At 39.2% G+C, this 19,462-nt stretch overlaps 1 protein-coding gene across 1 annotated transcript in view; it reads right to left on the minus strand.

Moving 5' to 3' along the window:
* LOC150088099 (DNA repair protein RAD50.L-like) overlaps positions 1-19,462 on the minus strand; it is a 553,006-nt gene that overhangs the window by 390,899 nt on the left and 142,645 nt on the right. Inside the window, exon 6 of the mRNA XM_090370570.1 lies at positions 9,797-9,922. Coding sequence (XP_090226696.1) covers positions 9,797-9,922 — 126 coding nt within the window. The remainder of the gene's footprint in view (positions 1-9,796; positions 9,923-19,462) is intronic.

Raw genomic sequence — 19,462 nt, forward strand, 5'->3', positions numbered from 1 at the left:
ACTGTGTACTTAGAAGGGCTGTTTGTGAGAAAAAGATCAAGCCTGTTGGCTGTATGGTTAGGATTGTCCGGTATTCTTGTAGGTAAATGAACATCTGTGCAAGGTCATTAGTAATTGCAAAAGACTCAGCATCTTGACCAGCTGGGTCGATGTGACTGGGAAAAGGAAGCCAAGGAATCGCCAAAGAAAATACCTCACTGTTAGGAAAGTTGGACTAGAGAAAGTCAAGTTGCAAAGAGCGGAATCAAAGAGCTCCAAGCGATTAATGGAGTTCGGAGAATGGAATGGTAGAGACAACAGATGAATTTGACACAATGAGGTAGAGACATTTTAACCCAGAGAAGATCGAAAAGAGGAGATTCCAAATTACCACATCTCTGACAGGGAATATTGGAATGGACATATGCACAAGTACCACCTTTGAGGCAAAAGGAATCATACAGCGCATAACTTGGGCATCTGAAATGAGCAGTAGTTGATAACTGAGATTCTACTAAAATTACAATTAATTAGCTTTTGGCTGAGTGGACAGCCTTCTTCAGATAGAAAAATATTTTGAATGGCAGTTGGAATAGAGATGTGCACTGCCAGGATGGTGCGTGAGGCGCATGGCTAATTGTTTGAGGTTGATGTTTGTGGCTGTGATGTATGGTGGTGACGTGGCCAGCGTTTGTCTATGGACAGAATTACTGCTTCTGTGATAGGGTTAACTTGACAACCACTGTTCCTGTTCAAAGAGGTATCCGAGCATTTTATGTTTAATGATTCCAACCAGGTGCCATTCCAAGAGATGCGATAGACCAAACCGCTCTGTAAAAGGGTGGGGATGGGTGTTTTTACGTTGGAAATGAGAGAACGCAGTTTCTTGCCTGGGAGTTGGATGCACTTTATCCCATGTGATTTTAGGATTCTACCGATCTGTTGTGACAGGTTGGGGTAGTATGGGATAAATGCCCTCGTGGATGACTCGTCACTGTTGGCGTTGCTGTTGGTCGTCACGTTGTCGCGTGCCTGTAGATCACACCTGTCAAGGATGTCGATGGGATAGCCATACCTTGTAAGGTCTACTTTGACCCTGGTGATCTCTTTGCGTCTTTCATCTGCGGAGCTGGAGTGTGTCCAGGCGCGAGTTGGCAAGGTTCGGGCAGTGGAGAGGAGGTGGCCCCACGTGTGTGCTGACCGGAAGTTGGTAAATTGGCCAGCACACATAGGTTTACGATAAAATGTCGTCTTCAAGCATGTGTCTTCGCGCCGGACGAGGGTATCTAGGTATGGAATAGTGTTGTTCGACTCCAGCTCAATCATGAATTTTATGAAGGGCGATAGTGAGTTGAGGTGGGTTAGGAGTCGCTGACCTGAGTCTCTAGGGATAACTACGATCACATGGTCTACATAGCGACACCAAAAGGCGATGTGATCTGGTGCGTGTGTAAATGCATGTCCCTCTAACCCCTCCAGCACTAACCCACCTCAACTCACTATCGCCCTTCATAAAATTCATGATTGAGCTGGAGTCGAACAACACTATTCCATACCTAGATACCCTCGTCCGGCACGAAGACACATGCTTGAAGACGACAGTTTATCGTAAACTATGTGTGCTGGCCAATTTCCCAACTTCCGGTCAGCACACGCGCGGGGCCACCTCCTCTCCACTGCCCGAACCTTGCTAACTTGCGCCTGGGCACACTCCAGCTCAGCAGATGAAAGACGCAAAGAGATCACCAGGGTCAAAGTAGACCTTACGAGGTGTGGCTATCCCATCGACATCCTTGACAGGTGTGATCTACAGGCACGTGACAACGTGACGACCAACAACAACGGTGACGAGTCATCCACGAGGGCATTTATCCCATACTACCCCAACCTATCACAACAGATCGGTAGAATCCTAAAATCACATGGGATAAAGTGCATCCAACTCCCAGGCAAGAAACTGCATTCTCTCATTTCCAAAGTAAAAACACTCGTCCCCACCCTTCTACAGAGCGGTTTGGTCTATCGCATCTCTTGCTGTGACTGCACTAGCTGCTACTTTGGAGAGACTGGATGTCGACTCGAGAAACGTCTCTCAGAGGATAAAAGGGCGATCCGTTTGGCAGATGTGGAACACTCAGCTATTGCCGAGCATGTCTGGGCAACCCACTATGACATTGACCCACACCGTGATGTCGTGGACAGGTCCCACCATTACCTAAGGCGCACCTGGTTGGAATCGTTAAACATAAAATGCTCGGATACCTCTTTGAACAGGAACAGTGGTTGTCAAGTTAACCCCATCACAGAAGCAGTAATTCTGTCCATAGACAAACGCTGGCCACGTCACCACCATACGTCACAGCCACAAACATCAACCTCAACCAATTAGCCACACGCCTCACGCACCATCCTGGCAGTGCACATCTCTATTCCAACTGCCATTCAAAGTATTTTTCTATCTGAAGAAGGCTGTCCACTCAGCTGAAAGCTAATTAATTGTAATTTTAGTTTAGTTTGCTCTGAGAAATAAAAATAAAAATTTTCGTAGTATGAATCCAGAGCACGTAGGCCTCTTTCATTATAAACTGAGATTCTGTGAGAAAAGGTACATGGGGTTTGGCAGACTGCAAGTCGAAATGGACATCGAGATTAGAATCAAGACCATGTATATTTGTGAAATGAAATAGGAAGTGTTTGTGAGTTTTAGATCTTTTCGCATATAAGCTTACTCTATTATTTTGACAATTCATGGTGTATTCAATGGTAAGAAAAAGTGGGTGGGTCATGCTGTATGAAATTTTTGGATATGGCGTACACATGGTAAGATTATACCCAGATCCTTGACATAACGTGGCCTCAACAATGCCCACCCTCTGTCTTCTCCCACCCAACCACGCTTTTATCCATTGTAGCAATTACCCTTAATACCATTTTGCTCCAATTTGTACAGTACTCTTCCATGCTTAACAGTGACAAAAGCTTTCCTGAAATCCAAGTATATTATATGAAAATTATTTTTTACATCCAGTTCCTTTTTAACCACATCATAGCATCCAATCAAATTTGTCAGACAAGACTTTCCCTTAACAAACTCATGCACTGTCTGAATTATTGCTGCAGTCTTGTCTAGATGATCCTGCAATGCATCTTTAACCATTGACTCCATTATTTTACCCGGAACAGAAGTTAAACTAACTGGTCTGTAATTATTCGTGTCACCCTTCGATCCCACTTTGTGAACTGTAGATACATTTGCACATCTCCAGTCCGTGGAGACTGGAGATGTGCACAAGGATGCTCTCATAATTATGGCTGGCTAACAGTTTGCTTACGTCCTTTGCCACTGCCTTTAATATAACTGGATAGATCCCATCCACCCCAGGTGCCTTTCTTATGTTTAACTTCAACAATTTCTCCTCCACTTTGCTCTCAGTTATTAGAAAATCATTAAGCACCCTGTTACGATTTGATAAACTTCTGGCATTTTCCTTCCTTAACTCCTCATGTGTGAATGTGGATGCAAATTACTCATTCAGTTTGTTTGTTATCTGAGCAGGATCATCAACAGTCGAACCATCAATATCAAGTGGACCAATCTAATTAATTCCCTTCCTTTTAGAGTTTATATAAATAAAGAAATCCTTGCTGATTTTCTTAGCATCCTTGGCCAAAGATTTCTCATAAACTGCCTTCGCTTGTCTAATCTCCTCCCTTGTGGCTTGATTACAGACTACCTTATATCTGCCATACGCTTCTGTGTCACTTGATAATTTATATATATCCCATGCATTTTTCTTCTCTGCCACAGGCCTCATTAGTTCATTTGACAAACATTTAGGCCTAAACCTTGAACAATACAGTAAACCCCCGCTATTCGCGGGGGTTACGTTCCTGAGAAATGTCGCGAATACTGAAAACGCGAATACTGAGTTATGGCTCCCATAGTAATAAAGGGGTTCCGTTCCAAAGTATGAAATATATAAGAAAAACTAGTCTAAATTTTTGTCTATGTGTGTATTATATGTACATAGTTAAATGCAAGCATATGGCATCGAAATGAAAATAAGAAACAATTTAATATTAAATGTAATATTTATTAGAAATTTCAAACCAGCGCCTTTGCTAGCAAAAAAACTTATCCCGCCAGTGCTATCACCAGTTTCGCTAGTGTTGATAAAGGAGTTTTGCCTTTTCACGAATGATCAGTGAACTTAACGGAATTTTATTTTGAGTTCGGTCTTCTATCCACAGATTTAAAGCTTTTTCCATTTTTTCTAATTTAACATCACAAATTACAGCAAATTTTTGAAGCAATTAGCACGTTTTCACGGACGCTGCGGCGGATTTTTTCTTCCGACTTTTTGATTGATCGTACCGTTGACTCCAGCAATGAGAGCACAACAATACAAATGGCCCTCAGTCCCCAGCAGCTTTCACTCTCCCTCTTACGGCAGCGAGAGGATCAGAGTGGAAGCAGAGGGTGCTAAGAATCTCTGGGTACGACCAGGCTGCCATGCACGGAAATTGAACTTGGCCTGTTATAACGTACGATCACTCATCGGTGAAGAGAGGATATTAGAGCTGGAAAAGGAATTAGAAAATGTGAATTGGAATATCATCGGTTTGGCTGAAACAAGAAGAAGAAATGAATCACTTATAAGTTTATCAAGTGGAAATCTGCTGTACACCAATGGAAACAGTGAAAGGAGTGAAGGTGGAGTTGGGTTTCTGATCCATAAAGATTTTAAAAACAACATTTTGGAATTCAAAATTACATCACCAAGGGTGTCAAGACTAATACTCAAGATTTCTAAGAGGTACAAGCTAAAGATTATAATGATTTATGCACCAACATCGAGCCATGATGATGAAGAGGTTGAAGAAATGTACACTGAAATTGAGAGTCTTCTAGATGAGCAGAAAACCCACTACACTATTATTATGGGAGACTTCAATGCTAAGGTTGGAAAAAGACAAAACAGCGCAGAAAGAGGAACTATAGGAAATTTTGGAATTGGTGAAAGACTTGTGGAATTTGCAGAATCTCAAGGACTGTCAGTAACGAACACTTTTTTCAAGAAAAGGGTGAACAGAAAGTGGACATGGAAGAGTCCAAATGGATTAACAACTAATGAAATCGACTTCATCCTCACTAACAGAAGATATATTGTGAATGATGTTACCGTCCTGAATAAGGTAAATGTTGGAAGCGATCACAGAATGGTAAGATGTACACTTGATATAGATGTAGGAAAGGAAAGGAAAAAACTGACTCGAGTAAATAATACAAAGGTCTTTGAAATAACAGAGGAGGAGAAAAAGCAGTATGTACTGGAACTTAAGAACAAGTTTGAGCTTCTGCAGACTGCTCAGGACCAAGATATCGACGAGGAATATTACAACTTTCTGAAAGTGATAAAGCCCAAGAAACCTATAGGGAAACAGAAATCCAAAGAAGAAAAAATTAGTCAAGAAACACTTGTCATGATGAACCAAAGACGACAAATGAAGAGCAAGAAAAATACTGACAGGGAGAAAATTGAGTATACTGAGTTATGCAAAGCCATTAGAAAGAGACTCAGAGAGGACATAAGAAGATTTAACACAAGAAAAGTAGACCAAGCATTAAGGGAAAACAAAGGATTTAAATCAGCAGCCATGAGCAGTAAAACAGAAAGACAAATGATACTGAAACTGAAGAATAGCGATGGTGTACTTATAAACAGCAGAGAAGGCATAATTCAATTAGCAGAAGACTACTATAGAGAATTATACAAGGAGCGAGGGAATGATACCAGCAGTGAGGAACATGGATTGCAAAGTAGCAACACATACGACATACCCGATATTCTTCCTGATGAGGTAGAACATGCATTGAAGAAAATGAAGAATCGGAAAGCCCGGGGGAAGATGAAGTTACTGTAGAGTTGTTAAAATTGGGAGGAAGAGACATAACACAAAAACTGGCAAGGCTCTTCACAAAGTGCATTAGAAAAGGTGTGATGCCTAAGCAGTGGAATAATGCAATCATAGTTTTGCTGCATAAGAAAGGAGATAAATCAGAAATTGGAAATTATAGACCAATTAGCTTGTTATCCCACATCTACAAGTTGTTCACAAGGGTCATTACTAACAGATTAGAAAGAATACTTGATGAGAATCAACCGAAAGAGCAAGCTGGCTTTAGGACAAGATTCTCAACTACGGATCACCTTCACGTAATATCACAGCTAATGGAGAAAGCAAATGAATATAAAACACCATTATGCCTGGCATTTGTGGATTATGAAAAGGCATTTGACTCCATACAGCATAAGGCAATGTTTCGGGCACTGGAAAGACAAGGCATAGATACTCCATATATTATGATTTTGAAGAAAATATATGAGAGTGCTACATCCTTTATTAGACTAGACAAAGACAGTAGCGAATTTAAAATTGAGAAAGGAGTTCGACAAGGAGACACAATATCTCCGAAGCTGTTTACTGCTGCCCTTGAGGAAGCTTTCAGAAGATTAGACTGGTCGCAGAAAGGAGTCAACGTGAACGGAGAGTACCTAAACCATTTACGATTTGCAGATGACATTGTGGTCATAAGCCACGATCCCAAAGAATTGGAGGAAAATCTTAATCAGTTATGCACAGTTAGTAAGGATTTTGGACTCAAGATGAATATGGCTAAAACAAAAGTAATGATGAACAAGTATGCCACGGAAAGGGAAATAATGATTGAAGGAGCAGTAATTGAAAAGGTGGAGTCATATACTTATCTGGGACAAGTTATTAGCTGTAATAATGATAAATGGCTGGAAGTCAAGAGAAGAATAAATTTTGGATGGATAGCATTCAAGAAATATAGTCACATACTGAAGAGCAATATCCCAGTTTGTCTGAAACGTAAAATAATGAATCAATGTATACTCCCCACTATGACTTATGGAAGTGAAACTTGGGCACTCACCAAAAGAATGGAAGAGAAGCTAAGAACTACACAGCAAAGAATGGAACGAATTATATTGGGAATCAGACTGTTAGATAAGAAGAGAAACACATGGATTAGGCAGCAAACTCAAGTAAAGGACATTCTTATCAAAACTAAAGAACTAAAATGGTCTTGGGCAGGACACATAGCTCGAAGACATGATGACAGATGGACTAAGAAAATAACAGAATGGTACCCAAGAGGAGCTAGAAGAAAACCTGGAAGACAAAGGCGGAGATGGATAGATGAAATTCATGAGTTTTTGAGTAGTAAATGGATGGCCAGTGCTGAAAACAGAAGGAACTGGAAAGTTGCTGGAGAGGCCTTCATCCTGCAGTGGATTGAAAATGGCTGATGATGATGATGATGATGACCGTTGACTCATTGATTTTATGTTTTGCCACCGAGAAGACACTTTCACCATTAGAAATTTTATCTAATTCAATTTTATTCGCTAATCATCACCTTCTTTGATATTTTCACATTTCCCTTGTTATTCGTAGCATATTTTTGTACGGGGAAAAAAGAACTTGTCCACAATAAAGGCACTTTCTTCCGTTAACACACTCGAAAAAGTCTGTTTTACACTGCAAAACGGTAGATTTATCACTTATGTAAGCATATCAATTTATAAATTGATAAATTTATTCAATTTATAAGCATATAAATTAAAATCAAATGACCAAACCTTCCATGACAAGCGCATAACACATACTGAACAAGGATTAGCGAAAAACATCCACGCTCACGATTTTGTCACCCCTCTCCCCCAACCATTGAACGCTGTTTTGACAGGGAAAGATAATTTTAGCCACGCCCATGTTTTTTTTATGGCGGAAATTATTCACGGCACTTTAAAATTCACATTTTTTAAAGTTTTATTTTATATTGTCAGCGATCGCGAATAACCGAAACCGCGAATAGCGGGGGTTTACTGTATTTCTTAATAGGTTATGAAAAGTGTAGTAGTTTCCATGATTAAACACACTCCTACTCTTTTTTTTGCTTTCCCAGTGCTTATGTCATACCAAAATGACTCAACATTGCACTGTCCATCTATGTCAACTGGATGCACTTCCTTTGATTTTACGTTTTTCTTAATTAACAGTATAACACCTCCTCCCTTGCTATCCTTTCTGTACACATTGTACTCCCCAAATTCCAATTCTGCATTTCTAATAGCTATGTAACACCACATCTCTGATATCCCAACAATATCTGCCTTTGATGTTTTGACCAACACTTCAAATTCATAAAATTTATTTGCTATACTTCTTGCATTTGTGTACATGCAAGTATACATGCACCTATTCTTATTCTTAGTTACCCTAACATTTCACGTGTATTTATTTGTTTCATGATTACTGCCATCGGTCTCTGAAACCCCCAGCACCCCTTGCAACAGACTGCTGCTCATTCTAATAGAAGCAGTGCAAGAATCACCTTTACCTCTGCCTGATGTTACTTTTAACCTTTTGGTCTGTGAACCCCCCTCCCCCAAGTATGCAGTTTTCCGACCAACCTAATGCTGCCTCGATAGCATCAACAAACATTCTTGCACCCTTTCTATTTAAGTGTATCCCATTCCTGTAGAAGAAGGGATGGGATACATAGTTTCTGACTATGGTTGCCTTGGAGAATCAGACAGCAGCTCCACAGGAGATAAATAGCAGGAATATTGCTTTGTAGATTACGACTAGAGTTTTTCTTTTTAAAAAAGTTTTCTTCCGAAATGCTAAAAAAAAAATTTTAAAATAAAAAAAAAAAAAAATTCTAATTCTAATTTTCTAAGAAATATTCTTGCCATTTATCTTCTATGAAGCTACTGTCTGGTTCTCCAGAGCAGCCATAGTCAGAAACAAAAGAAAACTAGAATCAGTACAGAGAATTATCATATTAACAGAGCTTGTCACACAGTCAGCACTCCAGCTTTGCAAGTGCTAGCTGGCACTCCCACCCACTTGAGCTCGAGATAATGTGCCATGAGCTACACTACATCTTGGGAAGAACCATTCCCACCAAATTCCTGGGCATTACCCTAAATCTTGCTAACAACATCAAGCAAAAAAGAAAAAGAATCAACATACTGCTACTTCAACAGTGGAAAATTAATTGATAACAATCTACAAAAGGGGAGATGACCATGAAATTCCTATTCAGGGTAGACCAGGTCACCCTGGTCTACCCTGAACCCCTGCTGTTGTATGACCTTGGTCTATTCACAACCTTTTTCATGACAGGGCACAACTCATTCAGGGATAAACTATTTTGCCTTGGAAGACCCCAACTGTTTATGCAGTTCAGCTGAGGAATGGCCCCCTCTGCTTTACTGTTGCAAATTATGACAGTCAGGTCAGATTTAGTACCCCTCTCTAAAATTGACTCTCTGTCCTGTGACAACAAACACTTACTGATAACAGAAAAAAAGTTATTATAAAGCTTTTGCACAGTGTGCCCAAGAAGTCTTTTGAACTAAGTATTATTGCAATCCATTAGCAAAAGGTCGATCACTGGTATATATCCCAGACAGAATAAAAAAAAACAAACAAAAAACATCCTTTTATCCTGAAATAAAAAGAATATTGGACACCAGTCATGTACCATTTGATTATTTTTGTTATGATGGAGTGGTGTGTGTGGGGGTAACCGCTGCCAGGTTAACTTGCTCTCATCCTTCTGATTCAAAGAGAAAACAACATTTTACAGGATAACATTCAAACAACATATACTAAAAACCAATGCCAAGAACTCTAATGAAACAAATATTTCATTAATATTTACATGAGAAATGGAGTTTTATTTATTATTTATGTATTTAGTTTTCACCAATCTTACTTCTGCAGTTCATGAAGAAGTTTGCTTAGATTATTCATTTTGGAGTCATAATTTTCTGATCCACAAACATCAGCTATCTTAAGCTGGTTCAGCTTCAGTTCTTCTTCCTTACTTTTTACCTGGTCTCTAATGAAAAATATGAGATAGCAATATATTACCTGCATGATCACAAAAACACTTTGTTTGGTGTTATGGGTTAAAGAATAAAATATGCTAAAATTTACCAATGATAAAAAATAATATTGTTATATTGTATTTATTTCTATAATTTACAAATTAATATTTTAATAAACTTTCTCAGTTACTAAAACCTTTGATCCAACTACAGAGTCTGATATTTTGAAAGATTTTGTTTCTTTGTCTGTGGCTAAACACAAATTAAATTGGTTTAAGTTACTTTTTTCTTTTGTATCTCCTATTCCACAGGTGTTTCATGAGTTAAGTACAAACTACTTTAGAATTATCATAATTTAAAAAGGGTTTAATAGGATTAGTAGAGGAATTTTATCATATGAAGGAATTAGTTTATTGAAATGAGAGGACAATTATTACAACTGACCCAAACAGTCTCAATAACAAAATAAACTGGCTACATTTTGGATTTCTCTGTTGAAATCTGTCTTTGGGCATGGATTTTTGGTTCAAGATAAGCAGCAAGAGATACCACGCTATGCCAGCAGAGAGAGACCTTGTTATAACACACAGATTTACCATTACAATCATCTTGTGTGGTACAACTGGTGGCACAGCTTAGTATTCTCTCTGGTGGCATAGCTTAATATCTCCTGCAGCACAGTTTGGTCTACCATGAAAGAGTTATGAACTTATCCTAAATGAAAACTCCAGGCACAAAGACAGATTTCAACTTAGAAATCTAAAACACAGACAATTTATTTGGTTGTTGGGACTGTTTGGGTCTATTGCAATAACTGTCTTCTGTGGGTGGTGGTGACTAACCGGTGTGAAACTTCACACTTTGGCATGTGCACTCCCTCCCTCCCTCCCTCCCTCTCTCTCTCTCTCTCTCTCTCTCTCTCTGCTACTGACTCATCTCTGGACAGTGGATCTCCAAGTGTCTAGTCCTGCAAGCAGGATAGAGTGACCCACTTGTGGATTATCAAGCACTGTATTCTTTTGTCTCCTTTACTGGTGTCTAAAGAAAAAAATTGTAGTTCATGCTACAATTTTTTCTACAATTCACCTTATAAAAAAATTGTAGTTCATGCTCTTTAGTGTAAGAGGAAAATATTTTATTTTATTAAAAAGTGGGCAGAGTGAGTCACTGGAGAGCTGCAGAATATCCAGTCCTACACAAGAGTGACAAACTAGTCGGCTGTTGCATATGACAGAAATTCATGTGAATAAGACTATTTCCCTCTTGCACATTGTACTTTCAGTTGTACCTGATCAGAGAATAAGAACAGTTTTCTTTCTGCATATTATTTTTTTTCTAATGCCAACCAACTTTATTTGAAAACCTTTAATGATACTAAGTCATTGTTTAAAAAAAAATTATAAATATAAATACAGTACAATTAAAATTTAAAATACCTAAAATTGATATAAATAAAATAATGAAATAAAATATATTAATATCAAATTAAATTACTGTTGAATAAAAAATATATATATATATAAATAGAAGCTTTAGGTACAAGATAATGTCTTCAGAATAGGCTTTGCACATGTGACCAAGCAACACGAAGTGGTGCCTGCATAATTACCTTGGATTTCAACATCCTTTGGAGACAGGCAGTGATGAAGGTTTCAGGCATCTTCTGATATCTCAGATATCTCTGCAACAAAACTGGTAACAAGCCACCTTCCATGCTTACTATAGTACTTAGTACCATTTCCTTCAGCATGAATTGTTGAGGAGACTTCCATCCTGCAGTGGGTTGATAATGGCTGCACTTTACCTTTTACCATGCTTGGGTTTGACGGTACCGTACTTGAGGAATAGCAACCCACAAATAAATTATACACTTGGTCGAGTTGAATTAAAAACAGTGGAGGAGGAAAGGGATCTGGGAGTTACAATATGGGCAGATAAGATATGAAGTTTTCTGAACAGTGTAAACAGGTAGCCAGGAAAGCCCATAGTGTTCTATCAATGATTTATCGAACACTATCCTGTAGAAGTAGGGAGGTCACAATCCTGCTGTATAAGGCAATTGTTGTCATTGTTGTTGGTATTAAGTTTAGTAACACAAGGGCTACTAAGGCCAAATTGTCCAGTTCATAGTTTATTTCAGAGGTTCCAAAACTTTCTCGGTTCACGGCGCCCTTAGTGTCCCAGTAATTTTTTCACGGCACCCCTAGGCCAAAATAAATACCTAACACAGTGGTTTTCGACCTTTTAATATATACCTATAAAATAATTTTATTCTTTATATAGAGGAACTAAATAAAGATCAATTATAGATCACCACAAAATTAAAAAAAAAAAAAAAAAAAAAAAAAGGTACTATGGATACCAACACCTTTTTATACTACTGTACACCTTTTTATAATGAAATAAATATATAAATTTAAAAAAAAATTAAATAAATAAATAATAATAATAACTTTAAGTAACTTAAACCCAATTACACAGCACCCCAAGAATGTTGTTGTGGCACCCCGGTTGAAAACCACTGGTTTATTTCATATATCTTTTAACAATTGAATTATATACATGTGTATATAATTCAGTTATTATATAGTACAATTTAAGTATGTTACAGAGTTCTTTTATGTTTGCATGATTTCCAAGAAACTAGGATGAAATCTAGGCTTCGTTCATTTGCTGAATGACTGAAAGGTGCAAGTGGCAAACTGTAAGTTGGGTGCGACAGATGTGCACCAGGGTGGATATTCTCCCAATAATAAAAACAGGTGTGTAATATGAGATGCTCAATTTTCAATCTCGCCAGTACCACTTCTGGTCTGTTTCATCCGAATCCAGAGAGCTGCAACTCTGGGTCTTGTTTTATCTGGTAAAGTTTGTTGTTGGTATTACTTTTCCAGATTTGTTAACAGTTTCCATAACAGGCCTTGCAAATTACAGGCTTGTAATCTGTATAAGAAACTTGAAGGTGCTGTGAAAATATGGTAAGAGATTGTTTAGTGGCAAGATTAGCAGTCTCATTTCCCGGTATCTAACAAAATGTTACTGATTGAGTGGACTCTCTGCAGGAGAGTAACTGATAGTGAATAGTTTCAGTGTAGGATGACAGGAAGAGAAATTCTCCCTTATGGCAAAGACTGCACTGAGAGGATCAGTATAGATTAGGGTTGATGAAATGGAATGTCCAGAAATCTGGCCAATTGCCAGTTTTATGGCATACAGCTCAGCAGAGTGAAAATACTGCATGTGGTAATGAGGCTGTAAGTGTAAATGAAGAGAAAACTGCTGTCGCACCTACTGCATTGTCAGTTTTTGATCCATCAGTGTATATTGCACAGGCATTGCAGTTGAGATTGGAATGGGCTGTGAGTACAACTGTCTGATATTGGAAGAAACTAAAACATCCTTCTCCATCAGAGAAAGTAGTCATCATGAGAGGCATGAAAACGTAACCAAGGTGGCACAGGAAGAGTGGTGTCCTCAGAAATGTCACTTAGATCAACATTCCAAGTATGAAGAAGTTCTTTAAGTATCAGAGGACCTACTCTCATGATGACCTATTTCATGTGATTTACCCTCATAAAAGGAATCCCACTGGGTAATATACAGATACTCCCAACTAGGATGGGAGACTTCGGATCTTAGTTCAGATTAGGTAGTTGAGGTTGACAGTTTGAATAAATTCAGAGTTCAACTGGATAGTTACCTGTGTGAGGAGGGAAGCATATAATTTCTATTTTCTTATCTACGCGGTGTTTTTTTTTTTTTTTTTTGCCAGTGTGGCAAAAGCCTGTGGCTTCATTGCATTATATGGTGAATACTATTAACAGTTAAGAAATTGATTAAGAAAAATTAAGAACACATTCTGATATACACTGAGTGATCACTGAATTATGACCACCTACCTAATACTTCGTAGGTCCTCCTTTTGCCCTCACTACAGCAGCTATCCGACATGGCATTGATTCAACAAGATGTCAGAAGCGTTCAGGAGGTATGGCCAACCAAGCTGTGTGTAATGTGGTCAGCAACGCAGGTATGGAGGTGATTGGTGTATTAAGGCTGATATGGAAAGGCATATCAGCCAGATGCCTGATATGCCTTTCCATACTGTCCCACAAGTGCTCTATAGGATTGATATCGGTGGAGATCGGAGGCCAATCGATATGCTGGAAGTCAGAACTGTGTTCCTAAAACCATTCCTGCACAACAAGTGCCTGATGACTCGGCATACTGTCATCTTGGAAGACATCGTCACCATTCGGGAAAAGAGTGTAACATAGTGTCAGCAAGTAGTTGACGATAGTGGAGTAACTGATACATTGTTCCACATGCACCAGGGGTTCAAGTTCCTGACAGTAAAACATGCCCCACACCATACAACTGCCTCCACCGGCCTGCACTTTTGATAACATGCATGATGGATCAAGAACCTCATGTTGTTGATGCCAAATCTGTACACGACCATCCACAGTGTGGGGTAAATAATGTGACTCATCGGACCAGCACACCTTCTTCCAGTCTTCTAACATCAACTTTCATGCTCTTTGCACCAGGTGAGTCTTTTACGCTGATGAACCTTGGTTAGGAGAGGATGCCGTAGGGGGTTGTCTGCTGGTATAGCCCATACGTGCAACGAATGGTCATGCCACATATTGTTCTGGGTTGGCCCATGTTGTATTGGGTAGTTAACTCTTCAACAGTGACTCACCTGTATGAGTCGCCAGACGTGGCACGCACCTCTAATATCAACCTTTCGCTGACCTTTCCAGTTTTGCAGTCGGGTAATTGTTTAACCATTTTGATGCCAGTCCTGGTACGCTTTACTACAGCAGCTCTTGAACACTGCACCAGTTCAGCCGTCTGAGAAATTGAGACACTATCTCGTTGAGATAGTGTCTCAATTTCACAGTCTGTCCTTTTTCAAAGTTCGATAAATCCTTCCTTTTACCCATCACGCTTGGAATTTTACTATCTATGGAACTACTGACACTTTATCTATGCTACGTAGGCCGACTAACTCCGCACTCTTGTACCTCAGAGCGCGATGGTCAACAGGTCACATTCAGTTTTCATAGGAGTTCTCATAATTCAGTGATCACTCAGTGTATAGTATTAGCATTAGTAGAGGCATATGATGCAAGAAAGCAAGTTTATGCAGCATCAGCCAGAAAAAAAAAAAAAAAAAAACCACTTCCATTTCACCCCTCCGTTCGTTCGAAAATCAACTTCCACAACAAGGGATGGAAGTCTGTTCCACCAACCAACCACCCGCTGGCTAAAGGCAAATTTCCGCACATCTATCCTACATCTGTCTTTCCTCAATTTGAATTTATGCCCTCTCAGGTGATTCTGAGCAAGAGCCAGAATCCCATCAGCACTAAGCATGCTCAAACCATTCAAGGCTTTATATACCTCTATCAGATCACCTCGCCGGTGCCTAGTTTCCAGACACTGTATTTTGCAAAACTTAAGCCTTTCTTCGTAAGAGCAACCCTTTGTTCCACTCACTAACCTTGTTGTCCTTCTCTGTACTTGTTCCAGCAGCTCTACATCCTTCTTCAAATGAGGCCTCCAGACCTGTATACAGTACTCAAGGTGTGGCCTGACCATTTCCTTATACAAGGGAATAATCACCTCCATATCCCTGCTAGGAAAATTCCTGTATATCATTGATAAGACACCAGGAGCTACTCTTGCACCCGTCTGCACTGCTCAGAGAACTTCATATCTGCCTGAACAATAACCCTCAGGTCCTATTAATTCTCTACCACTGTCAGTGTAGTACCACAGAGTTGATACATTGCTCTGGGGTTGCTGTTTCCCATATGTAGTACTTTACATTTGTCAATGTTAAACTTCATTTGCCACCTCTCAGCCCATTTGTTCAACCTTTTCAGATCCTGTTGCAGCAGCATAGCATCAGTAGTGTCCTTAACAACCCTGCCAACCTTCGTATCGTCTGCAAACTTGGACATTAAGCTTGATATACCATCATCAATATTATTTATAAACACAGAAATCAATAATGGACACAACACTGAACCCCGAGGGACTGCACTAATAACATTAGTCCACGATGAGCAGTGTCCATTGACTACCACTCTCTGTCTTCTCCCCCTCAACCACTCCTTTATCCATAGCAGCAATTTGCCTCCAATGACACACTGCTCCAATTTGTGCAGCAGTCTTCAATGTGCAACAGTATCAAAAGCCTTTCTATGATCCAAGTATATAATATCAAAGTTTTTCCCTGCATCCAGTTCTTTTGTGACTGCATCATAGTATCCAATCAAATTGGTCAGGCAAGACTTCCCCTTAACAAAACCATGCTGTGTCCGAGCCATAACTGAAGTCTTGTCTAGATGATCCTGCAGTGCTTCTTTAACCAGTGCCTCCATTAATTTTCCTGGAACAGAAGATAAACTCACAGGTCTATAATTCCTTGTGTCAGCCTTTGTGAATTGGGGTCACATTTGCACATGTCCAGTCTATGGGTACCTCCCTAGAGTCCAAGGAAGCTCTCATAATTATGGCTAAGGGTTTGCTTACTTCCTTTGCTGCCTCCTTTAATATAACTGGATAGATCCTATCCACCACAGGTGCCTTTCTTGTGTTTATCTTCAACAATTTCTCCTCCACTTTACTCTCAGTTATTACAAGATTATCTAGCTTACTGCCAGAGTTGAATACACCTCTGGCATTCCCCTCTCTGAATAACTCCACATGTGTGAATGTCAATGCAAAATATTCATTTAGTTTGTTAGCTTCCTGAGCAGGATCATCAACAGCTGAACCATTGATATCAAGTGGACAAATCTGATTCATCCCCTTCCTTCTAGAGTTTACATAAGAAGAGAACTCTTTGCTGCTTTTCTTTGCATCCCTTGCCAAAGATTTCTCGTAATCTGCCATCGCCTGCCTAACCTCCTTTGTAACTTGGTTACAGATCAACTTATATCTATCATAGGCTTTTGTGTCACGTGTTAATTTATATGTATACCAAGCATTTTTCTTCTCTGCCATATGTCTCATTAGTTCACCTGACATCCATTTAGGCAAGATATGTTCTTTGAATGCTTCCCATTTTGAATTTGCTGTTGGTAACATCATCAGTTGGTCCCACTGTATAGAATATAAATACTGTCTCAGACCATCATAGTAGCCTTTACCAAAGCAATAACCCTTCCCTTTACCCCTGATGGTTGTTACCTCTTTGAGTAAATCCCACTTCAGCACACACTGTGATCATTGCCACCCAGTGATTCCTTAATCGCAGATTCTTAATGCATGAAGAATCACTACTGATAATCAAATCAAGAGTATTACTCCCTCTAATTGCATCCCGAACATGCTGATGTAGAAAACAATCATCCAATAAATACACAAAAGCCTTGCTAGTGTGTTGAGTGACCAACCCACAAATTCCAGTCAATATCCGGGAAATTAAAATCTCCCATTATAAGACGATCTGATTTACTGGCCCATTCTATTTCCCTGTACAGTGTTTTATTATACTCATCAGAGTCATTAAGCCTATAGCACACTCCTACACCAAACTGACTCGACACTGCACTGTCCAGCGATGTCGACTGGCTTCACTTCCTTCGATTTTATGTGTTTCTTAACTAATAGCATAACCCCTCCTCCCTTCCTATCCTGTCTATCCTTTCTGTAGACGTACTCCCCAAATTCCAATTCTGCATTCCTTATATCTGTGTGACACCACGTCTCTGATATCCCAACAATATCCACCTCTGACGCTTTGAGCAATACCTCAAATTCCTCAAATTTATTTACCAAACTCCTAGCATTGGTGCACACACAAATATACATGCACCTGTTCTTTTTCTTAGCTACCCTAACACAACCCATGTGTTTACTTGTACCACAATGACACCCAGCAGTCTCTGAAATATCTTGCATCTTGTTTTCCAGGCTTCTGCTCATTCCAATAGAAGCAGTGCAAGAATCACTTTCACCTCTGCCAGTGGCTACTGTTAATCTATTAATCCTTGTATCCCCCCCCAAGCTAGCAGTTTTCCGACCCACCTAACACTGCCTCGATATCATCAGCAAATATTCTTGCACCCTTTCTATTTAAGTGTATCCCATCCCCGTAGAAGCAGTCCCTTCTGTTAACAAGTACAGACCAGGCTGAAAAAAATTCTACCCTTTTTGAGCCATGCACAATCCTTCCAGGGCCAAATAGATCGACAAGGCTCTCATCTCCCTCCTAACGTGTCTGGGTAGAATTGCAGACACTTTCAAATTCAACCCTAATTCACGGCTTTTTTTCAACAGTGACCTGTACTTGTTAAGTAATTCTGCCGGTCTCCTACTCTTAATATCATTAGTGCCAATGTGTACAACTATATCACCTTTGTGCCCTTAAAAGATGATATCCGCTCTACGTCATCAACCTTTGCCCCTGGCAGACATACCCTGGTCCTGTTCCATATGGAACAGGACCAGGGTATGTCTGCCAGGGGCAAAGGAACAGGACCAGCCTATAAGTCCATATGGAACAGGACCAGTCTATAAGTCAACTTGATAATTGTGATGCTTTTGACTAGAATCCTCTTGTCAAAGGTGCTTGTGATTCAGTAAGCAATGTAGCATGTGATGTATTAATAACATGTATAATTCCATTGTTTCACAGACCTGAACAAAAAAAACTAATCAGAAAATTAAGGAAAGTTAAGAATTTAAAAATCATATTTCCAGATTCTCCCATATATATAGCATATCCAAATCTGATTCCTGAGGTAATTTATAACTATATTTTGCACTACTTTTAGGACACAAAATAACCAAATTACATTTTATACTTTTCAGTGAGCGCAGAATGTAAAATTATATTGATGATTAAACTTCACACCAGCCTGAAGGTAAATAAAATTTCAATACTGTAACTAAAAATCCTTTATTTACAATAAAATAAATATAAAATAGATAAATAACACTGATAAAATATACTAAAAACATAGAAATTAAAAGCGATAAAATTTGCTGTAGCTTTTGGAGGCAGCAGTCTCCATCCTCAGCAGCATATGTCTACTGTGCGGCACATCCTTAAATAGCAGATTCACGTCACATGGTTCCATGGTTGGAATTTTCCATTTGCGAACAGGAACTGGAAATGGTTCAGGAGTGCGCTAGCTGAAACCGTTTGTTTGTTTGTTTGGGTTTTTTGGCCCATTAGCAACTACGGCTATAATGCGCCAAGACTAGGTAATATTTAAATAATTTTTTTTTTTTTTTTTTTAAATTCTCGGTGGCCTAATTAGTAAGGCCACCATGTCCAGATATATGATAACATATATATTAAAAATAAATCAATAAAGAGGTAACAATAACATAAATTTTAAATACAATTAAAAACTTTTATTGATTTAAAATAGCTAAAAACAGCAGACACGTTGTCATTGTCGGATAAAATCTGACTGAGTGTATACGGCTCAGTCAGATGGTTAAAAGCGGTAAAACGGATATTGCTAAAATCTGGACAGTCAATTAAAAGGTGTCTAATCGTTAAAATTGTGCCACAGGACACA

The sequence above is a fragment of the Mastigoproctus giganteus genome, chromosome 3, assembly GCF_048544385.1.
Source record: "Mastigoproctus giganteus isolate SK-2022 chromosome 3, ASM4854438v1, whole genome shotgun sequence".
NCBI classification, from domain to species: Eukaryota; Metazoa; Arthropoda; class Arachnida; order Uropygi; family Thelyphonidae; genus Mastigoproctus; species Mastigoproctus giganteus.